Here is a 25831-nt window from a genome sequence, read left to right as displayed (position 1 = left end):
AAAGACCCACACTGATACAGTTTTTAGTAGAATCTGGAACATATGTTGCTCTTAAAAAACAAATTAGTACAGCATACAAAATACTGCATGATAACTATAAGAATCAATCAGAGGATGTTAGAAAGGATTGTGAAGAGAAACTGGATAAGAAATTCATGAAGAAACAATGGGGGGGGGGATATGTATATCTCCCAAATATGCAATAGAGTCTAGAAGATTTAGAATCTTTGCTTGGAAGTGCTTACATAGGTATTTTTATGGATTCCTATCAGTTGATCAAGTTTTCAGAAACTCGAAATTGATATGGTCGAGACCATATGATCTAGTTTCTGAAAACTCTAGACTTTTGAATGAAGATCGTGGTACAGGGAGGATCAAGAAATGCACCCTTTTCTTCACTGTAGTGCAATCTCGGAGTTGGTATATATAATTTGCAGGGGGAGTGGGTGGTGCAGTCCCCCACATGGGGGATGCAAGGGGGGCCCTTAAACGTAAAAAAGTAGATTTTTGTGTTTTTTGTTTGAGTTTTCAGAAACTTGATCATATGAATTTCAAGTTACTGAAAACTCAATCATCTGACATAGATCCATTTTTATATCTCAAGTAGACTCCAAAGGATTTTTCTTCAAGTAGACAGCAAATGTTGGAGGTGTGATGGGGGAGAAAGGATCAATTTCAAACATATTTTCTGGGAGTGTAATGAGTTGGCAGATTTTAAAGATTCCCTGCAGTCTACTCTGTTAGAGATCACACTGTACCACTCATAACAGAAAAAAAAAAACAAAGAACCATGACTTCAGAATGTAGCAAACACTATTTAATAACTCTAGCGCTTTGGCAATAAAACCTTCTAAGGAGTAAACATCATCTTAAATAAACCACATAATATAGCCATACAAATAAAACAATTAACATCTTAATTAATCACATATCTCCAATCACAATCCTATTTAACCCTTTAGGGTTTAATATATTATATTTTAAAATACTTTTTGGGAGATGCCCACAAATCTAATTTTATTATATACATGGTATTATTTTGTTTGAAGAATATTTTTTTTTAATTTTAACGATGAGGTGTATCATCAGAAACAAGGAACAGCAATGGTGGTATTATTCACCCCCCATGTATGCTAATATAGTTATTAGAAATTTGAACTACAATATCTATATATACATTCATTTTTTAGCAAGTATGCTGTTAAGTATTTTTGTTTTACAGATTTAGTTTTTTATGAAAAGGGGATTTTGATTTAGTTGAACAATTCATTAATGATTTACAAATTAATAGGTTTCAATTGAGATTTGATGGTCAACAAATAGGGGTGCAAGATCATTTTTTAGATGTAGTTCTGCTAGGATCTAGTAAAAATAAGATGAATATAACCTCCAGTCATAGAAATCTGTAGGAAGAAATATATATCTACCCAGTTCAAGCTGTCATCCATGTCACTTAATTACTGAATTACTTTAGTGAATTTCTTAGACTTAGTAGGTTATGTAATCAAGATAAAGATTTTTATGAAGAAGTAGGTGAAACTTTTAATATGTTTATTAGAAGAGGTTATAACACAGTGGAAGTCAGTAATGCCCTACAGCAAGTGATTTCTGAGAGGCAACAAATTAATGGACGTAGGGAGGCTAATAATGATGTAAATAGGAATAAAAGCATATACAAAAAAATAAAACAGTTAAACTGGTGTATTATCATAAATATATGAATGAGGGTATTAATAATGAAGCAGTAAGAAGAAACATTTATTTAGTTACTACATATAATATAAATAGTGAACAGACAGCTGATTTTCTAAGATATTACTGACCTATGTTACTGAAGGATAAACATGTGTAATAAAATGAATAGACTTCCTTATGTTTCCTATAAATGGGGCAGAAGTATAGTCAATTTTGTAGAACATAATAAATTTATTCTTCCTACACCTAGAATTGATATACATATGAAGCTAATTTTGGTACATATAAATTTGGGAAACATTCAATATGTCAGTTTGTGGTTAATCATTTTTCTAAAATTAATAATGTAAGTTTTAAACCTATGCAAAAATCTGATTGTAATACAGAGGGAGTGATTTATGCTTTGCAGTGTCCCAGTAAGTTATTTTATACTGGTGAGAGCCAGACAGCTTTTAAAACTAGATTTCTGGAACATATTAGAGATGTGAGGAAAGTGCATTTGGAAAGCTCTTGGGCTGTTCACTTTAAAGATTTTCATGCAAGTGATTCTACTTTGTTGCATTTTGGAGCAACTCACTCTACAAATGGGGAAAAAGCTAACTTTAAACTTAAATTGTTGCATAAAGAAACTGTTTATATTTTAAAATATAATACATTAATCCCTAAAAAGTTAAATAGGGATTGTGATTAGAGATGTGATTAATTAAAATGTTAACTGATTTTAATGGAGTGTTAATTGTTTTATTTGTATGGCTATATTATGTGGATTGTTTGAGGTGATGTTTACTACTTAATACCATGTTTTCATGTAATACAGACGGCATTATATATGCACTTAAATGCCCTTGTGGTATGCTCTACATAGGTGAAAGCAAGAGGGCCTTTAAGACTAGGATTCAGGAACATATTAGGGATATTAAAATGTAAAATTAGAGAGCCCTCTTGCTATGCATTTCAAAAGATATAATAGTAACCCATTGGGCTTGTTAGGTACAATTTTAGAACATATTCCTACTAATAAATACGGTACTGACTTAAAGAAAAAAACTCTTGTATAAAGAAACTCATTTTATATTAAAATATGGCACATCACCGGATTCCAAGATGGTGGTCATTTGAATAGCACCCTATCCACAGAGCTCTGTTACAACTTTCTCAATCTAACTTATTTACATAACTTTTGTTTGATAAAAGTTTCAAATTGAATAGTGGAGCACCTAAAGACTGAATATTTATCCTTTGAGTACACAAATCTTCATAAGTAGCATTTTTAAACAGCTTCATTCTTTATCAGCTTGCAGTTTCATTCTACACGTGGATTTTAGAGGCCTGCAGGCTTCAGCACCTTGGATAACAGTCAGCATTTACAATACAAATTACAATATACATCTAAAAAGTATCTGGTAGTAAAATGCCTAAAGAAATAGAAGGCATGGGTATTCAAACATCAAAAACAAAATTGTCAGCAATAGCATCTCCTGAAAAGGAAATAAATACTAAAAGACTGAGAACAGTTAAACAGCAACAAGACCAAATAAAAGACAGCACTAAACAGAGGGCCGAGAGCACCATTTATATGGATGACCTGAAAAATGCTCTCCTTCCATTGCAAAATACAATTCAAAGCTTCTCAGAACAACTAAACTCTTTTGGGGGCACAATCAACAAAACTGCAGAAAGACTGGACTTGGTGGAAGAAAGATCAAAGTCTTACGAACTGGAAATTGTGCAGTAAGATCAAAGTCTTACGAACTGGAAATTGTGCAGTTGAAGTCCGAAATACAAGTTAAAGACATAATCTCTGATATCCAAGCCAAATTACTAGATTTGGAGGCAAGAAGTAGAAGAAATAACATGATCATCAGAGGTCTGCATGAAATAATTGAACAGAATCAGCTAATCCCCACTTTAAAACAAATATTTATTTCACTAGTTCAGACAAGTGAGTTACAGGCTGACTGCATAGTTGAAAGAGCACACCGTGCGTTATATAAGAAGTAAGACTCTACATCTCCGAGACCCATTTTATGCTAAATTACTCCACTTTCAAGATGTACAAAACATTTTATTTACTTATAAAAAACAAAAGCACTTCACTTGGAATACATACAATATTTCTATCTCTCAAGACCTTCCTCAAGAAATAAAAGAGAAATGCCGGAAACTTTCTCCTTTTTGTACAGACCTTATTAAGCTTAACATCAGATTCCAGATGTGCTTTCCAAACAATTTATCTTTCTACCACAAAGAAATTAAATATACAATGTCCTCATCTAAAGAAGCTAAACAGGTCTTTACCAAGTGCTTCGGTAAATCTCCGATTGAATAAAATCAGAAACTACAAGAAAATAAACATTTCAAAAATTCTACAGGTTGGTCTACCTTAACGGAGCATACAATATACTTCCTGGTTCCATTTAAATGTTTCCAGCCTAATTTAACACCTTCTGTTTTTATATTTTTTGTATTAAGGCTTGTTACGAAAAAGATCTAAAATTTCTAGCCTGTGGTACTGTCTGTGCAAAGATATGTTGCACAGGGGTCTCAGTTTTTGTGACACTGGCAGAATTTTATGAATTACAATATCCTCTTTGTGCCAATGTTTTCCCAGTGACTTCCTGTAGCTCCGTCTAACGCCGAGTGTTCCTGCGATGTTCCTGTGTGTAGTTCCAAGGCTTTAACATTAAATTCTGCTAAGATATTAGCGGTAAGTCCTGATAAGAAAAGCCATTATTTAGTTTGCACCGGAGAGTCGCAGCTGTGAAATCTGCCAGCTAAAACTGTTTATTTAACCACTTTGCCCGCAATATATTGTGAAGCCTGATGGAAATCCATTTTTTGTAGCTTTTTCAGCACATATTCAAAACCAGTAGCATGCCAGACACTCGCAATATGATCGTATATTTCTATCTTCCGATCACATTAGTGTTTAGATTTTGATCAATCTGATCTACCCTTCATCACGAACATTAGGCTAATGTTTTCCCCAAATGCTATTTGTCGAAATATCAAAAAAAAAAGGAAATATATGAACTTTTAAGTTACTGTTGTACACAGTGAAATGCATGTAAATTCATCTTTTTTTTAATTATATAAAAGCCTTGATTTAGGTGTACATAATATCATCCCCCTTTCAATGATATTTTGCTTTAAACTAGATGCAATCTTGGAACCTGTATTTTATTATTCGCATCACTTTTACATATGATTGAGACAAAAAGTTGTCTCTTGAAGGAGATGTGTTAGAAAAATATATGCTCTGAAGACAAGTTATGTATTATTCATGCAGGCATATTCTGTTTTTCTTTTAACCTCTTATGATTTTATTAGCTAGATTTGTACCTTTTGCCATCTATTTTGATATACTGCATGTCATCCATTCACCCTTAGGAGTCATCAAAGCATTTTCTTTTAAGTTACACGACATAAAATACTGTTACTGCTCTGATTCAGATTCTGGTTACTAACTTAACCTTGTAAGTTTTGATTGTTCTGGTAAAGCAGTACACATTAATATGTCCTACAGAGATAAGAAAAAAAGTTAACCTTTAACATATGTTACAATTCATGCTTATGGCTGCAATTAAATTCTATTTGGGTGTACCATGAGCATTATATGACATTAAAATGACCCACTACAGAAAGGGATATTCCCGTTAGTTTCATCTGTGGCATGATCTTATGGTTTGGGTTAGCTTTAAAAAAGATGTTACTAATCATATTCTTTTAAATCACTACCTAGTAGTAGTCAACTTTAAAGGTCTAGAAACTATATTGGTGTAAACAGTCCTGCTTGTTTTTGAGTTAAACTGAATTTGAGTACTTGTATGGGTGAGCTATATCCTTGAAATGTTATATTCAAAACCATTTATATCTTTACAAAGGAAGTAGTAGTATGTACCTGATTACTTGAAACCTGATGCAGCCTGTTTTTTTCCTCATTGTTGATAAGATGGAAGAATTAAAGGAATGGAACAAAAAATCTTCTGAGCAGACAGAATTCCTAACCTTTTCAGTGTTATTTAGCAAGGTTGATTAGGTGACGATAAGCTTTATGGCACAACTGTTGTATTAGGAATGTGCTGATTAATGTTGGACATAAAAAGTAGTTGTTAAATAATCACTATTTTAATGATCTGTAAGATATTCAGTATCAGTTTCTTTTATCTAAATGACTATAGAATACTATATGTGATTTTTATGCAATAATCTATTAGCTTGATTCATATAGTAAGATTTGGTTCTACTCCTCTGTGAAATTTTTCTATTTAAATTGCTTCTACGTTAATTCAGAAGATGACTGTCAGACAACAAGATGATAAATCAACACTTGTTTAATTCCCAAATTGGATGTTTTATAATTGCCCTTTACATGATCCTTTGAATCTTCATGTAGCAATTTTTTTCCTTCTATACTTGTATATGGTTGAAAAAGTTAAGTTATAGGAAATAAAGTTACATGTAATGATTTTAAAAGGTTTAATTTGGACCTACTTGTATAAAGAAGTTTGCAGGCCCTGAGTTAACCTAAGATCAAATCTCTTTTTCATATATGAATGGGTTAGATAAAGCCTTCTGCCAGTTTTTACTAAATTTTGAACAAAAGGTGGTAATCAGCAAACCTCACTTATTTAGTGTTCTCTTGGTTAACAAATTATATTTATTTCCACTTTTTTTGTCTGTTTGGGTTAATTTGGACTACACTACTTAGATTAAACCCTTTATCTATCCTTTATACATTACCACCTTTGTTGATACCACCTTCATATCTGGTGGCTACTTTAAAGGAAGAGCTGAGTGGATATGTAGAGTAGAGTACTTAATGACAACAGTTGGAATTGTTATAATGATGTACATAGGTTGTAAATATTCTTTTGTTTTCTCTGGGTACTTCTCAAATTCCTCAATAAAAATTCTAGTCATATTTTTTTTCACTTTTATCTCTCTCAAATAAAGGGGCTAGGTGGGTAGGCACAGGGTCAGGTTTGAGAGAGATTAGTGCTGCTTTTTCAACTAAATCTACACAAAGTCCCATCTTTTCATTGAAATATGAACCACACAATTATTTTCCCTATTTTACGTATCATTTTCACATTCTCTCTAAATTCATAACTCAGTATAAACATGATCAATAGTTGCAAAATAATATCCTGGAATGTTAGATGTCTCCAGGACAAAAATAAAAGAAATCTTTGAATGTACCTCATAGTAAAAGCAGAAGCAGATATTTCACACATTCAAGAAACCCATATAGTAGATGATGAGTGGACCAAAGAAAAAAGTAGGAAATGGATAAAAGACATTATATCAGCGGGTAGCAGCTCTAACTCCAGAGGGGTGGCAATCATTATCAAAAATTCATTTAAACCTATTATAGTTGACAGAAGTTCAGATAATCAAGGTAGATGGTGCTACTTTACATGTCTAATCCCACCAATTAACAATCCAATTCTATTCTTAAACATATATGGTCCTTGTTCAGGACAACAGCAATTCATTTTGAATATTTATAACCTATTATTAAAATTTACAAATAACTACTTGATTATGGGGGGGATTGGAACGCTGTTATTAATCCCAATATTGATCACTCTAATAAATCTAAACCATACAACTTGCAAGCATCTCTTGCCCTGCTAGATCTAATCTCAGACTTTAATCTAATTGACCCCATTACTTTTGGAGAAGGTGACACAGAATACCAATAACTATACATACTTTTCAAGGTGCCATAACTCCTGGTCAAGATTAGATTTTTTTTTAATATCTGAAATACTAATAAACTGGCAAATAAAATTTATGGCTGAACCAAGAGTCTTTTCAGATCACTCTAAAATCACCTTGTTGATAAATGTTAATCAATATTCATCCTCCCATAGTAATGGTTTTAAATGGTCCCTTAACAATAACATCATAGTGAACCAAGGTGTGAAAGAAGAAACTGTATCTGCCCTTCGAGAGTGTGCAAATGATCCCAGAAACTCTAGTATCCCATGTGACATTCAATGGGCAGCTTGCAAATCTATCCTCAGAGGCATATTCATTCAGAAATCTACATTTACTTAAAAAGAAAAAGAAAGAAAAAGAATATGGTCTCATATTGGAAATTAGGGATTTAGATAAACTCAAAGAAAATCATTCATTAGAGTTGGAAAATGTTATGATAAATAAACAAAAGGAACTATTTAACTTACATCAATACAATTACTCCTTGCAAGAATTAAAGTTTATTGGCAAATTCTCTGAATGGACACAAGTACCCTCTAAAGCTTTAGCTAGATTGATTGAAAACAAACAATCATCTCCCAGAATAACCTTTATTAGCCACCAAGGTAAAATATTTAAATCAGACTCCCAGGTAATCAACCTATTTCATCAAATATACTCAAATTTATGTGCTAGTAATGATCACCAAACCCCTCCTTCAGAGACTGAAAATTATATTAATTCCATTACTTTTCCTAAATTAAATGGAGCTCAGAAAGAAATCCTATCAGCCCCTTTGGCCCAATAAGAAGTATTTGATGCCATTGTTAATCTCAAATTAGGAAAAGCCCCAGGCCCTGACGGTTACACCCCAGACTTTTATAAATCATTTAAAGACTCATTAGCTCCCATTCTATTAAAAGTATATAACTGTATTGCTAATACTGGGATTTCTGACCTTTATATCAATCACTCCAAGACAATTCTAATCCCCAAAAATAACCTGGACAAATCAAACATTAACAACTATAGACCAATCTCTTTAATGAATATTGATATCAAAACCCTATCTTCTATTTTAGCTGAAAGGCTTAAAAAAGTTATCCCCTCCCTTATTTCAAATGATCAAGCCGGTTTCATGTCCAATAGACATACATGGGACAACACACTAACCTTAGAGACCATGATCAACATTACCAAGAAAGACAAAAATCCAAGATATACCATGATTCTTGATGCTTCCAAAGCCTTTGACAGGGTTAATTGGAAATTTCTATTCATAGTATTAGAACATTATGATATACCCATAAACTTTATTATTATTAAAACTCTATATAATAGTGCCTATACACGCCTTTATATAAACAAGAAGTATTCATCGCCAATAAAAATTTCTAATGGAAACCGTCAGGGATGCCCCCTCTCTCCCCTTCTTTTCAATCTTTACTTAGAACCATTATTTCTATTTTTGTTTCAGAAAACTTTCCATTCAATACCCAAAATTTTACGTACCAATATATGTCTGACTGCATTTGCCAATGTCTTGAACCTTTATTTTGAAAACCCCCTAACAGATACTAAGAAGATAATCACAACCCTTAATACTTTCACACACATTTCGGATTATAAGGTTAATCAAGATAAATCTTGTATCTTCCCAATTAATCCTTTAGCTCATAAAGAACATTTTTTTATAGACTCTTCATTTCGCACAGTATATTCCTTTAAATATCTAAGAGTTAGGTATGACCATGCCACACATACTGTACTACATTCCAATTTAACAACGGTATGGTCAAATATAACCCAAGATATGTCCAGATGGCAACAACTGAAACTCCCTTTGCTTTCCAAAGCATCTATTATCAAGATGAATATCCTCCCAAAATTTTATACTTTTTCCAGTCATCTATCTCATCTATTCCCATTACTTTTATTTCAAAAATACACAAGGCACTTGTGAAATTTTTATGATACCCAAAAGCAGTCAGAGTATCTTATCTAAGACTTACACTTCCAAAAGATAAGGGGGGTTTGGGCATGCCAGACCTACGTATTTACTATAGAATTCTACATGCTAATAGACTAATTAAAACTGTTAATCACAAACCTAATGCCCAGCTGAGATCCCCCGTTTGGGTCAATATGTGGTTTAATCACATTATAGATAACAATCTTAACCCCAAAGCTCTGCCTTTTATAGACCCATTATTTCTTAAGAAATCAAAATTGCATCATATTCTAAAGGAAAAAATAATAACCTGTTAATTTGGAAACAAACGCTCCCTTTTATTACAGCCTATTCATCTAAACCCCAATCTTATGCTGAACAGAAATATGATTAATTTAGCTAACTACCCTCATATCAGAGACTTTACTGTATGGGATTATTCATAAATTTAGGGAATTATCACCCACAAAATTATGGGATACACTAAACCTGTCCAAAAAATATATTATAATTCTGAGTCAACTAAGGGAACTTTTTTGCCTCTCTGCCTTATGCCCACACTATAAATGAAACAGACCTTAATCAGGTCTCTAAACTATTGGAAGTTTTATCAACTAATAAGAACATGCTATCCCAAACATACAAGTTTATCATTGTAACATAAAGATAATGTGTTATTTGCAGATTATTGGAACCAGCATGGATCAATCTTATCAGAAGATCAGAAACTATATGCGATTAAATCTACTTTATCTTTTTCCCCTTTTAAAAAACTTCTTTACAACCAATTCATGATCAGTAACAATCTATATTTCATGCCTGTCCACTTAAACAAAATGAATCCAAATATTTCAACTGCATGCCCCTGCTGCTCCTACCCTCAAGCAGACATTATGCATATTTTATGGTTTTGTAGATACTCCACTCCATTTGGTGCTCTCTCAAGGTGAAACTGGACAAAATGGGATACCATAAGTCAACTCTTTCATGGAAGACGGCACTCTTACATATCCCAAATAATAACTTATCGAAATCTAAATCACACATTCTAATAACTTTATGTTCATTAGTCAAATTATACATTACCAAACACTGGGTAGATCGTACAAATATGTCATGGACTGGCTTCAGGAACATGGCGATCACATACATAACTTCACAAAAACTGAACAACAAGTCCCAAGAAACGCATCTACTTTCAGAAATTATGGAATACCCTATTTGAACTTTTGTAGGATAATTAAATTCATTTTTATATTCTGATCATTAGTTACCTCTAAATTCTATTCCTGTCTATTGGATAGGAAATTATTCCTTCCCCTTTTATTTTGCCTCTTGGTGTGTGGTTCAGGGGAAAAAATGTTTTAACATTCATCGTCTCTGTTCTAAATTTGTGGCTGATGCCACAGTCAGTATTGTCTGGATTTATAAATTTGTTGCTGTTAAATTTCAATACAATTAAGGTTCTTTTTGTCTCATGTATCTAGGGATTCGTCCAAAGCAGCACTTTGTACATATTGTAGATAAGACTTGTTTTTTTATCTCTTTTTATGAACACGCATGTTAATCTGCATCTGATTGTGTTATGTTCTCTTTTTGTTTGTGATATGAAAAAAATTCAATAAAAAAACTATGAAAAAAATTCAATAAAAATTTCAATTTGAAAAAAAAAATATGGCACATCAGCCTCTGGTGGTATTAATGCAGAATGCAATTGGAGAGTTCTCATTTAAGCTTGTTAAGTGTTTTTAAATTGTTTGTTTAATTACTTTTATTATATAATCTTTGTTCCAATTCTACTTTGTATTCTCCTTGGAACGCTATTGCCGAGGCACTAGAGGTTCAAGTAAATTCTTGTGTGGTGGATCCTGGTTTCTTTGTACTCTTAACAGCTATTGTGTTAAAATACAGATCTGCACATGTGCACAAGTGGAAATTTTGACTGCTGAAAAGATCTGCCGACTAATGTCCACTTCCAGCACATTCCAATACATATATCTGAATCCTGCAAAAATTACCTTTATGTCTTGCACTTGCTGTGTTAGTCACAAGCAGCATGTTTGTGTCTCAAATGGTTGACTGTTGAGCATGTGTAATGTAAACATCAGGTAGTAAAACACTCCTTCAATGATATGGTTCATAATGGAGGTACTAAATGATACATTTTCTGTCTGGAACTGGGATATTTGTTCATGGAGTTGCATAATGCCCCATGTTGATGTGACCATAGAGTTTTTAAGGTGAGTTTGTGTCTTGGGGGGGGGGGGGGTTGCTGGCACATCAATGTGCTCATTTTACAGTTTTCTTTAGTATGTGTGGTGGCTTTTCATTGTAGCAATGTTTTTACTGGTTTGAATGGGTTAAAGTACAAAAGTACAAAAAAAGCGTAAACTACTCAGAGACATTGATGACTACAAAAATGGTCACATTTCCTCTTGGCCGAAAGCTGAGTATAACCGCTCCAATACACATAGCAATTCACTACGTGAAACGGAGGGCAATAACAACAAAAAAAGAAAAACTCAGCTGCTTGACAAACTAGATACGTTTGAAGTTCCCTCTACACCCACTGAGCAGTTGACGAATCAACATAAAGAATTACAACAAGACGTACAATCGACGCCTGAACGTCATGTAGAGCTGCGAGGAGTAGGGGAAACCTCAATGGCAACATCCAGTGTAAGCAATAAGGACGCGACTGCTACTAACGCTGTATGTACGGCGTTACAACAAGTAGATCTACATAAGAAGAAACAAACGGACATATCGTTTTTTTTACCATTTCGACTAAACTGTCCGGAAAAGGTTCCAGCATACAAAATAAGGACAGAAAGAAGCCCAATGCAGAAAATAGCTCAACAAACAACGCAGGGAGCGAAAAGGAAGAACGACAGTCCGAAGAAAACAAACAAGACACCACGCAGATGAGTGATGCGGATTCAATTTTAACTAAAGGTACTGTGAATTTATCTAGAAGAAACCTCCACTGTCCAAATTTATGTGCTAGTAATGATCACCAAACCCCTCCTTCAGAGACTGAAAATTATATTAATTCCATTACTTTTCCTAAATTAAATGGAGCTCAGAAAGAAATCCTATCAGCCCCTTTGGCCCAATAAGAAGTATTTGATGCCATTGTTAATCTCAAATTAGGAAAAGCCCCAGGCCCTGACGGTTACACCCCAGAATTTTATAAATCATTTAAAGACTCATTAGCTCCTATTCTATTAAAAGTATATAACTGTATTGCTAATACTGGGATTTCTACCTTTATATCAATCACTCCAAGACAATTCTAATCCCCAAAAATAACCTGGACAAATCAAACATTAACAACTATAGACCAATCTCTTTAATGAATATTGACATCAAAACCCTATCTTCTATTTTAGCTGAAAGGCTTAAAAAAGTTATCCCCTCCCTTATTTCAAATGATCAAGCCGGTTTCATGTCCAATAGACATACATGGGACAACACACTAACCTTAGAGACCATGATCAACATTACCAAGAAAGACAAAAATCCAAGATATACCATGATTCTTGATGCTTCCAAAGCCTTTGACAGGGTTAATTGGAAATTTCTATTCATAGTATTAGAACATTATGATATACCCATAAACTTTATTATTATTATTAAAACTCTATATAATAGTGCCTATACACGCCTTTATATAAACAAGTAGTATTCATCGCCAATACAAATTTCTAATGGAAACCGTCAGGGATGCCCCCTCTCTCCCCTTCTTTTCAATCTTTACTTAGAACCATTATTTCTACTTTTGTTTCAGAAAACTTTCCCTTCAATACCCAAAATTTTATGTACCAATATATGTCTGACTGCATTTGCCAATGTCTTGAACCTTTATTTTGAAAACCCCCTAACAGATACTAAGAAGATAATCACAACCCTTAATACTTTCACACACATTTCGGATTATAAGGTTAATCAAGATAAATCTTGTATCTTCCCAATTAATCCTTTAGTTCATAAAGAACATTTTTTTATAGACTCTCCATTTCGCACAGTATATTCCTTTAAATATCTAAGAGTTAGGTATGACCATGCCACACATACTGTACTACATTCCAATTTAACAACGGTATGGTCAAATATAACCCAAGATATGTCCAGATGGCAACAACTGAAACTCCCTTTGCTTTCCAAAGCATCTATTATCAAGATGAATATCCTCCCAAAATTTTATACTTTTTCCAGTCATCTAGCTCATCTATTCCCAATACTTTTATTTCAAAAATACACAAGGCACTTGTGAAATTTTTATGACACCCAAAAGCAGTCAGAGTATCTTATCTAAGACTTACACTTCCAAAAGATAAGGGGGGTTTGGGCATGCCAGACCTACGTATTTACTATAGAATTCTACATGCTAATAGACTAATTAAAACTGTTAATCACAAACCTAATGCCCAGCTGAGATCCCCGTTTGGGTCAATATGTGGTTTAATCACATTATAGATAACAATCTTAACCCCAAAGCTCTGCCTTTTATAGACCCATTATTTCTTAAGAAATCAAAATTGCATCATATTCTAAAGGAAAAAATAATAATCTGTTAATTTGGAAAAAATCACTCCTTTTATTACAGCCTATTCATCTAAACCCCAATCTTATGCTGAACAGAAATATGACTAATTTAGCTAACTACCCTCATATCAGAGACTTTACTGTATGGGATTATTGATAAGTTTAGGGAATTATCACCCACAAAATTATGGGATACGCTAAACCTGTCCAAAAAATATATTATAATTCTGAGTCAACTAAGGGAACTTTTTTGCCTCTCTGCCTTATGCCCACACTATAAATGAAACAGACCTTAATCAGGTCTCTAAACTATTGGAAATTTTATCAACTAATAAGAACATGCTATCCCAAACATACAAGTTTATCATTGTAACATAAAGATAATGTGTTATTTGCAGATTATTGGAACCAGCATGGATCAATCTTATCAGAAGATTAGAAACTATATGCGATTAAATCTACTTTATCTTTTTCCCCTTTTAAAAAACTTCTTTACAACCAATTCATGATCAGTAACAATCTATATCTCATGCCTGTCCACTTAAACAAAATGAATCCAAATATTTCAACTGCATGCCCCTGCTGTTCCTACCCTCAAGCAGACATTATGCATATTTTACGGTTTTGTAGATACTCCACTCCATTTGGTGCTCTCTCAAGGTGAAACTGGACAAAATGGGATACCATAAATCAACTCTTTCATGGGAGATGGCACTCTTACATATCCCAAATAATAACTTATCGAAATCTAAATCTCACATTCTAATAACTTTATGTTCATTAGTCAAATTATACATTACCAAACACTGGGTAGATCGTACAAAGATGTCATGGAGTGGCTTCAGAACATGGCGATCACATACATAACTTCACAAAAACTGTTAATAACAAGTCCCAAGAAACACATCTACTTTCAGAAATTATGGAATACCCTATTTGTACTTTTGTAGGATAATTAAATTCATTTTTATATTCTGATCATTAGTTACCTCTAAATTCTATTCCTGTCTATTGGATAGGAAATTATTCCTTCCCCATTTTATTTTGCCTCTTGGTGTGTGGTTCAGGGGAAAAAATGTTTTAACATTCATCTTCTCTGTTCTAAATTTGTGGCTGATGCCACAGTCAGTATTGTCTGGATTTATAAATTTGTTGCTGTTAAATTTCAATACAATTAAGGTTCTTTTTGTCTCATGTATCTAGGGATTCGACCAAAGCAGCACTTTGTACATATTGTAGATAAGACTTGTTTTTTTATCTCTTTTTATGAACACGCATGTTAATCTGCATCTGATTGTGTTATGTTCTCTTTTTGTTTGTGATATGAAAAAAATTCAATAAAAAAACTATGAAAAAAATTCAATAAAAATTTCAATTTGAAAAAAAAAAAAAAATGGCACATCAGCCTCTGGTGGTATTAATGCAGAATGCAATTGGAGAGTTCTCATTTAAGCTTGTTAAGTGTTTTTAAATTGTTTGTTTAATTACTTTTATTATATAAATCTGTGTTCCAATTCTACTTTGTATTCTCCTTGGAACGCTAGTGCCGAGGCACTAGAGGTTCAAGTAAATTCTTGTGTGGTGGATCCTGGTTTCTTTGTACTCTTAACAGCTATTGTGTTAAAATACAGATCTGCACATGTGCACAAGTGGAAATTTTGACTGCTGAAAAGATCTGCCGACTAATGTCCACTTCCAGCACATTCCAATACATATATCTGAATCCTGCAAAAATTACCTTTATGTCTTGCACTTGCTGTGTTAGTCACAAACAGCATGTTTGTGTCTCAAATGGTTGACTGTTGAGCATGTGTAATGTAAACATCAGGTAGTAAAACACTCCTTCAATGATATGGTTCATAATGGAGGTACTAAATGATACATTTTCTGTCTGGAACTGGGATATTTGTTCATGGAGTTGCATAATGCCCCATGTTGATGTGACCATAGAGTTTTTAAGGTGAGTTTGTGTCTTGGGGGGGGGGGGGTTGCTGGCACATCAATGTGCTCATTTTACAGTTTTCTTTAGTGTGTGTGGTGGCTTTTCATTGTAGCAATGTTTTTACTGGTTTGAATGGGTTAAAACCATATTTTCAACAGTTAGTTTCCAGATTTAGTAAAATAGAACACATGAAATGCCAAGTCAGTCACTACACACATCACAAGTTATTCTGCTAAAATCCCTCCAAAACAATCCACTAATAAATATGGTGCTGCAATGATTCCCCTCAAGTACCTGAAACTGTGATGTATATCTTTCGCCCACATGTAACTACCCATCTCCCCCTCCATTTAAATACCTTACACTTTATCTTTCAAAACAGCTTGCTCCTGTCTTATACAATTATCCAGGTTTCCCTAAGGTAATATGCCATATCTTTGTTAATAATCTTTCCTACAGTTATGTAACTAAAATCTCCTTACCCTCAGTGATCAAAGATTCCTCCCATCCCTTCCCCTATTGCTGAAATAGTTTTACTTCCCTGTCTCTCTTCCATCTTACATTGTTACTCTACTTTTGCTCATAATTGTTCAACCAACTTACTCTCAAAGTCATAAACACTCTGATCTTATGTACCTACATTTTTATACCTGTTAAACCTCTGGACATTCAGCCTCTGTTTCTGCTGTCACCATAATCCCAATAGTTCCCCACCTGTTTCTAATTACTGCTTTTCTTCCACTTACCATTTATGCTCTAATTTTGAAAGCATTATGTGCACGTTGTACATATATAGCTTCATGAAAACACCTGTAAGATTCATTATGCTCTTCATTTAAGTTCAAGTCTTGCAAAAAAATTTGCCTTTTGCATGCATTTATACTTTCTGTTTAACACTAATTGTCTCATTTGTATTTCAATACACTATGATCTATTAACATTTCCCATCCACTGAGTTCTCCATCCCCCTCAAGTTCTTAATTATAAATGGATTCTTGCCCAGTATGACTATCTTGCTAAAATCTACAAATCAATCTAGTTGTCCACTCACTAATCAATATGACTAGAAAAAAAAAACACTTTTCTAGCAGATAGGAGTTAAACCTCTTCAGTGTCTTATACAAGAAGCTTTGACACTCCAGCACTCAAGAAACTCACTTTCTCTGTCAAACACACACAGATACACTTCAAATAACAAACCCAAAGATCATCAGAGCTCAAGGAAAAATATAACCCTGTTTCAGAACACTGTGCTTTTCATGTTAATATACTGCAAAATGAATTTCCAGAAAATACCTAACAGCATTCCTCAAAGATAACTAGAGAGTTTCTCTTCACAAGGCAGCACATTTGTGAAGTACGTATTTGAAGAAAAAGCAAAGAATGTACCATCAGCAAATGTCATCAATTTTAGCTTCAGCACTCTACCAGTAACTCAGTTTTGACTCAATGCATTGTTTTTGCAAATTTACAAAATACTTACATTACCAGACTTACTAACTTTTTACATTCCAGTTCATTACATAGAAATATAGTTTTTCAAAATAGCTTAATAGCTTAGACAACTGTGCTCGCCAGAAATACCTAGTGATTACAAAGTGGTACCACAACTGCTTTACTACATAAAATGAGTCATCAGTTGGCAAGAAAGATTGCTATCAAGGATCATAGGGGTAGATGTGCTATCCCAAAAGCTATATATATATATATATATATATATATATATATATATATATATATATATATGAGATACAGTTACTCCAGCAGTTAAGCTGATGTTTGCTTACAAGCATCTGTACTGCAAGGTATGGTATTAAAATCTTTCATGCTGGTAAAAAGCTTTTAACAACATACTGTATATGCCAGATGTACAAATTCTCAATGCAGCAAAAGATATTAATTCTTTAAGAACAAATACTATTTCATTTTAGAACATCCCATCTTAAATAAAGAGATACAATTCAGCTTGAGGTATATGTGAAGAAAGATACACCAGGAGTTGTACACCTCTCTGATTATTCACTTTTATGATGTACTATTACTAACCAGGTCAACAATGACAGATTTTAATTGTACCTTTTATTTATTTAAATTTTTGGTCCCCAAACTTCTAACTTTCATTCTGCATCCTCTCTCTCTAGAGAGAAACTGTGGCTTTCACCATTGCAGGAGGACTGAATGTTTTTAATATATCTGCATAAAATTGTCCTTGCACAAGTGGCATTAAGCAACCAAGGGCTGAGTGTTTATATATTTATACACTTAACCTTCCCCTTGTACAGGTAACAGAAGGTGACCAAAGGGAGGGGTACACTGGATGCAGTATGGAGCTGTCACTCTCTCATGCAAGTGATGCAACTCATCTGGCAAATATGTTGCCTACTGTCAGGTCCCCACCCTCCGCTACAGAGGCACCCCTGAGATAACATATCCATGCCACACAAAAAAAACAGGGAAAGAGCAAACATTTAATTACTCTTCTCTCTCCCTTCTACCCAGCAAGCCCTATGGGAAGTTATTTAAACCCAGGTGCTGGTGGCACAGAACGATGCTCTGCTCCAAAGCTAATGGGATGAAACTGGTAAGATCACTTACAGATTTCTCACTCCTGATCAATGTATTAAAACTACTGTGAATGCTATTAACCAGAAGTCCACACTTCCACAGAATAAATGGCTTAATTTCATAAACGGTGTTGAACAGGCCCTTAAATCTTATTTTATCGGTGGTATATATGGGTATGGACATTTAGCCTTCTACTACTACATTCATTTATTTTCTGATTACCCAGTTAATTCAGTTCAGAATCATGGGGGAGCATGAATCTATCCCAGCACTCACTGGGCATAAGGCAGACAAAGTAATTCTGAATGGGCTTCCATACCATTGCAGGATGAACACACACACACACACACACACACACACACACACACCTGTGGGCAATTTTGAAGACTGCCAGTTCACCTATGACACATCTTTGGGATATGGAAGAAGCACCTGGTAAAATAGTACACAGAAGCAGGCATGGTATGAATGCTTTACAAAGAAAGTGCCCTGTTTGAGAACCAAACTGGAGAACCATGTACTGTAAGGCTATAAAGGTAATGAGCGTGTGGCTGTGTTGCCCTGTGCAAGTATGACACACATATTTTACAAGTCCATATGTTCACATTTCACCTTCATATGAAATTGCCATATCCACTGCTGGCACTGCACTTCATAGTGATTTACTGTATAACACAAAACCCGATCAGGAGGTGCATTGTTCAATACAGAAACAACAAATTGACAAATACAACTTAATTTAAAACTATCAATGGAAATATGATTGGTATAAGTGAAAACCAGAATGTCTTTCAATGTAAAAGTTCAAAATTACCTAAGGATCCAAAACTTCTTGACATTATCAAGTTTATGTTTTTGATGTTTTAGTACCAGTTCAAACAAGATATTTGTTTTACCTACAGTTTTGTGTTTGTAAGCTCAAAATTACCTCCGGATCAAAAACAGATTAATTTCTTTCTATGACAGAATCTGTAAAGAATAGAATTTTTTTTCATATTGTTAGGACTTCAAACAGGATCAGAAATGCCATTTATTTGCCCAATACTACAGTACAGTGTGTGTCTAGCAGTAATACATGAAATTTCAGATGTGATAATTGGAATATTACTTAAGCAGTCTGCTGAGTTAATACACATAATGCATTTACAGCAACTCCATAAAAATGGAGTCTGCTGCTAAGATGCTTGTTTCACCCATGCCAAACACTGACATCTGTTGGAGAGGGATTCAAGATGGCAGCATACAGTGAAAAAAACTAAACACTGGGTTACAATACATAATGTGACTACACATGATGGCTAGAACAAGTGACATGAGACAAAAAAAAAAAAACTAAGAGAATAGGTGCGATGGAAGATAGAAATCCAGAAGCTACTCTACGAGATGTAGACATGTTACCAGTGCAGAAAGAAGTGAATAATCAACAGCAGTCTGGAAGGCCCTGGAGAAAAAATACATAGAAAGCATGCATAATTTTTGGAAATTTTCGATGCTTTAGAAGAATATGTAAAAGATAACAGAACTGGGGAATAGTAAGGCTCAGAAGCAACAGAGCTTTCCGACATGCTTATTAAATAAAGAAAGGTTTATGGTTTGGTTGGTGACCATGCTTAATAAAGAGCTAAGGGAGAGCCTGACAAAAGCAGACAAGGTCTGCTTCAACTGGGATACTTCAAAATCAGATACCTTGTGAATCAAAATACTAATGAAATTTGGTATGAATGTAATGGGAAAGGCAGAAAGGTTATGGATATGTTACAGGATCTGCACATGAAAGGAAGTAATGATATAACTGATTGGGAAGGAGAGCACAAACAGCTACGAGAAGAACTTGAAAACCACCTAGACGTGATTAATGAGAAAAGGAAGATTGCATTAGCTCTTAGAAACTTTGAAAACAGCCCTAGAAACATAAAATATTAAGCTCAAAGACTCGGACAACAAGTAGTCAAATGGTCAATAAAAAAAACACATGAAGACAGAAAATGTCAGAGAGGGTATTTCTAGAAGAGCTGAAAGATTATTTTGAGGAATTATACAGAGGGGAGAGTTGGGAACCAGAGAGAGATAATGAGGCTGGAAATTAGCATTAGAAGGGTTACAAGAAAGGGAAAGAGAGGAGTGTATTGAAGAAATGAGAGAAGAAATAATAGATGATATAAAAAAATCAAGCCACTGGTAAATCCCCAGATGGAGTTGGTATTGTTACTGAAGTATGGAGGAATGCCAGTGAAGAACTAGTAAATTATTGGCATAAACTGTTTAATGCCATAATCAGAAGGGCACCTATCCCACTCCTTGGAAAATAGCAATTATACTAGTAATACCCAAGGAAAATAAAAACTGACTGACCCCAGCATGACACAGGCCTGTATCAACCATGAACCACAACTATAAAAACATTTAGCCATCTCCTGGCCCACAGGCTGGCAGTAATTTTAACTCTTATAATTGGAAGAGGTCAGTGTGGTTTTTATCAAGGGAAGGCAAACTTTCAACAATATAAACAGAACATTGCTTATATAAAAGCATGCATAGTACAATTAAAAAAATTATATTATTATGCATTGATACTGAAAAGGGATTTGATTGAGTCAGTTGGGAATTTTTGTGAAAAGTCCGAGAAATTCTAAGGATTCCACTCGAGTGGACACAGTTGTTATGGAACATTTATCAGGGGGCAAAGGCACAAAAAGTTAGTAGGTACCCTCTCGTGTAATCTAAACCTATCAAAAGGGACCCAGACAGAGTTATCTCCATCTCCTCTTCTGTTTGCTCTACACATAGAATCATTCACATAAACAAGAACACAGGGATTAGGGTACAACTCTGAGAATATTCACCCTGTTTGCAGATGGTGTAATCGTATATGCTACAGCCCCAGTCCTAGAAATTCCAAAGATGCTCTCGATTATAGAAAACTTTGGTAGATCATCAGGGTACAAAGGGAATACATGAAAAATGCAAGCTATAGTGCATACAATGACTCCTACATTTGAAATGCTTCAGGACATTTCCAAGGAGACATACTGAAGCAAAATATTTAGGGATATGGTTAACAGTAGATGGAGACAAAGTGGTAAATAAAATGTGGCAAGAAACCATGATAAAGATTCAGGATAAATAGAAATTGATATTCATACAGTTAGAGGGGAAAAGTTCAAGCGATAAAGATGTTTGTGGTGCAATTAATACTACATACTAGTCAGGCATACCTTATGAATCCAGGTTAAGACTTCTGAGCTAGACTTAAAAAAAGAATACAGTCATTTATTCGGTAAGAGAAAAAGATGAGGGCAGCATTGGACAAACTGACCAGTCCCCCAGAAGAGGGTTGGCTAAAGCTCCCAGACCCACAGACGTACCAGGAAGCAAATCAGATTAGCATATACACTGCAAAACAGAAATTACAATCCAAAATGGAAGGATTTAGTAACAAAGCAGGGCAGCTGGGAGAAACAGCAGAAAAGGATAGGATTTTGGAAACAAGCAACTTAACAAAATCAACATAGAAAACTGGAAGTTTACATCTTTACAGCAAGAAAAAGATTATACAAAAACATGGCTTGAAAACTTGGTGGTATGATTTAACACCTATAGGATATGGACAGGGAAGAGAAAGGTTTATACTGAAAAGAATAGCACAAACTAGGAAAATCAATTACAAAAAGCCAAGAATCTGGGAGCAAATAACAGATAAAGAGAAGCTAATAACTGGGAAGGAGGAAAGGAAAAATATAATTTACAGGAATCCGATGGACTTCATTCTGAGGGGATGAGAAGAGTGGTTAGAGGTCTTTGCAGGTGTAGAATCAAGAGAAAGGAATTGCCGGAAACAGTCAATTTACTACTGGAAGCAAGAGAAGGGCATACGTGTAAAAAGAGGATCCTGTGAAAGGGTTACAAATCCCTTAACCAATACAGAAGTAAAGGTGTGAAGGAACTGAGGGACAGCTGAAGTAGACAACTAGAGATACAAATTAAAGACAAACAGTTTACAGACACTACACTAGCCCCAAGGCAAGCAACGTTAGTAAGGAAATTCTGCATGTTTGGATGGAAATGTCTTCACAAATATTTCTATACACCATCATTGTTATACTACATGAACCCAGCATACTTGGTGGAGATGTGGATCCTAAGAATTAGGTAACTGGTTGCATACATTTTGGGAATGCTGTACATTAGAAATCTTTAAACAGAACCTCCTTAAACTAGTAAACATGACATTAAAGAAAGAACTGGGGAGGGGGTGTTAGAACACTCTTCTTTTGAACTGAGATCCTGCCCTAAATATTAGCCTGAAAATAGAATTACTTATTTTAGTGATGCTAGTATCTAAAAAAGTGATAAGAAAAAAATGGAAGAGGAAGGATTTCCCACACGCGATGGAAGTAGAACAGATGATGAAGGAAGCAGAGGAGTTGGGGAAAGAGAACAGAAGAGAAAAGCAACATGGAAAGAACAAGAAGGGCAAAAATGGGAGGTTTGGGAGCAAGTAAAGACAATAATTGATAATCATAACAAGATGAAAAATATATGAGGAAACGACATTTAGGGCATGCTTTAAGAATTTAATAAGATAAGGGGAAAACCATGAAATGGTTGTGGGGAGACTGAATTATAAAGTAACTAAATGCTGATTAAAAACAAATTGTACATACAAACTGAATAAGGAAACTAAAGGAAATGTACTGTAAATCTTTCCTCTGGTCTTGGGTTGAACTATGTATAAAGAGAAAAGTTAGTAACTGCACGGTCAGCCACCAGTGAGAGACAAAACATGGAGTGCACCAGGCGTGTGGACTGCACAGTATACATGTACAACGTAATGCAGTACGAGTAAAATACTCATTTAAAAAAACTGAAAAAAATTGACATCTGCTGGAGAGGTGAAATGCTACAAAATCCTGTAGCACCATTAAATCTGAGGACAGCAATTCAGAAATGCTGCACTTTACCAGCCACTCTGAGGCATCTGAACTTGTACAAAAAACTAATGCCTGGGCATGGTCTGCTACCCTGAACATTTTATGAAATGTCAACAAGACTGAAAGGCACAAGTATAGCTAAGAGCTATTCTGAATGTATTTATCGACAGTTTAGACTACATTTCTTTACCTCAGATGACCTTCCTCAAGATGAGATGACCATGCAATTCTTTCTTCTCCATGTTGTGGAAGTAATGGAACTGAGTCATCTTCACTCTCGTTATCACTCAACAGCTGGGTTGCTGCTGAAAAGGGAACAAAGAGTTCATTTAAAGAATCTGACAGAGTGAATTCTTGCTTTTGCTTAGTATTTATTTACTAAAAATGGCACATTTCTGATGTTTCTATAATCTTATCTGAAGTCTTACTTGCTGTAGAGTGAAAGACAAAACAGTAAAATGGCTGAGAAATAATAGATATGTAAATACTCACCGTAACAGGTGAACCTTTATTGGGCCTTTAGCAGGTCTGACAGATCAAAAGTTAAGGGGTCTCCTATATCACTATGCCAAGTATGCAAATCAGGTTTCTAAGGGTAGTTTTAAACCCACTTCTAAAATAAACCAACAAAAACTGCACTGCTTAAAAGAAACTTAAAAAAAAATAAAATAAAAGACTTACCAACAGGACAAGCTCATCCTAATGCTTTAAGGCTAGGTAGTAAATTGCATGCTTCAAAAGACTTACAAGAGTAATAAGTGTCTAGTAAGCCTTCCTTAGAGATCAAGGGAGAGATGGGGGGGTATGACAGGTGATCATAAGAATTCTACAAGGAAGCACAAACAATGGATGACAAAGAGGAGGAATAAAGGAAAATAAGGACAGAAAAAAAAAAATAAAGACAAAATGGCAAGCAGAGAATGGGTGGAGCCTAGCCTGAAGCCATCATCCTACCAGTCAGGCATTTGGCCCAAATTGCAATTGTGCCTACAAATAATGGATCACAGTATGGTCTAACCCATTTTATGCTAAGCTTCATGGAAGTCAAGAAGTACCCAAATCAGGTGGAGTAGCTTTTGACTGCAATGAATGCAGATAAAATAATTAGCCACCCGTAGCATTAGCAACAATTGGCACAGAGAATTATATGGGCATTAATGTTGGACAGGTTTGCTTTGCCCAGGTCCTTCAAGTCAAAGTCCTTGAAAAGGAAAAGAATTGGAAGAACATCTTTCGTCTGCAAGAACAACTGCCTGAGAAGGTAGCTGGTAATAAAATAGATTAAGTCCAAGAATATCCCCCACCCAAATATTTAAAGTAAATGAGGATTAAGACGACAACCCAGGGTTGTAATATTAAATTAAGACGAGGCATTGGGACCTACAAAGGAAAACCTGCAAAACATTTACTGCAACAAGGGTACCTAACAAAAACACATATCAGTGCAGCGTTACACACAATGAGAGACCAGTATTGGTACAACTAGTATTTGAGAACAGTATCCAATGAAAAGGACATTTTTAAATGAGATTAAAATGATGGAGGATATTCAATGGTGAGTATTTTTGCAATGCTTAAAATGCAAACTCATCTAAAGGAATTTGCTGACTACACAATGAATCATACACCTGGAATCATGCACAAAAGCCATGACATAATGAAATACCTGCAAAATACAATAAACATATAAAATAGAGAATAACCTCATACATCCAGGAGAGAAAAAAGAAAAAACCACCTTCTTCTTTTCCCAAAAAAAAAATCTTTTTCACAAATAAGAAAAATCTTTTCACTTATCAGACAAACTCAATTAGCTGCTAAGACCTCAAGGACATCTGCCAAGAGATCAGGATACCGGCAGATGCAACAGGGCAAACAGGAGGAAGATGAGCAGGAAGAGGAAGGGGCCCACCTGGTGATTGCACACTGGTTGCACTCAGTACACTCCAGTATTTACAGACCACACATTTCCTCAGATTTCTTAGTCACAGAAATGGCAGAGAACCTAAACAATGGTAATTAAACAAACAAAAAAAAAATAGAAAAAAAATCAGGAGGAAAATCAATTTCTCCCCTAGAAGGGAGAAGATAAAGGTCATCTATTATCTATTGCCTGCTCATTCTTGCTGAACTGAACTGAGCAGAAGTGGATTACACCTTACTCACTGTGCAGAAGGGGGGTCCAGTGTCCAGGTCCAGACCCCAGATGATCTTCAAATCTTCCTTCTTCATCTCATTATTTTTTTTAATGAAGAGAGAGAACTAGAATGCATCTTACCAAGTCCACTAATGTGCTCATCTGACATTTGATGAGAATGGCAGAGTGATATTTTGGTTAACACCATACTGTCTGATCTGCATCACTTCTCTTAGCAACATGTACAAGTAGATTTCACTCAGTTTATTCACATACCTTAATATGAACTGGTTATCTGAACCAAGGAGGATATGGTTGCATATTCACATTCCCTCTAACTTAATACAGCAAAAAGG

At 34.7% G+C, this 25831-nt stretch overlaps 1 protein-coding gene across 1 annotated transcript in view; it reads right to left on the bottom strand.

The window, feature by feature from the left end:
- Nucleotides 1-25831, bottom strand: part of PARD3B (par-3 family cell polarity regulator beta) — a 5075916-nt gene that overhangs the window by 2231225 nt on the left and 2818860 nt on the right. Inside the window, exon 18 of the mRNA XM_044075955.1 lies at nucleotides 23529-23643. Within this exon, the coding sequence (XP_043931890.1) occupies nucleotides 23529-23643 (115 nt within the window). The remainder of the gene's footprint in view (nucleotides 1-23528; nucleotides 23644-25831) is intronic.

The sequence above is a fragment of the Protopterus annectens genome, chromosome 6.part1 (assembly GCF_019279795.1).
Source record: "Protopterus annectens isolate FY-2018-M chromosome 6.part1, PAN1.0, whole genome shotgun sequence".
Taxonomy (NCBI): Eukaryota; Metazoa; Chordata; order Ceratodontiformes; family Protopteridae; genus Protopterus; species Protopterus annectens.
This window is presented reverse-complemented; position numbering and strand designations above follow the sequence as displayed.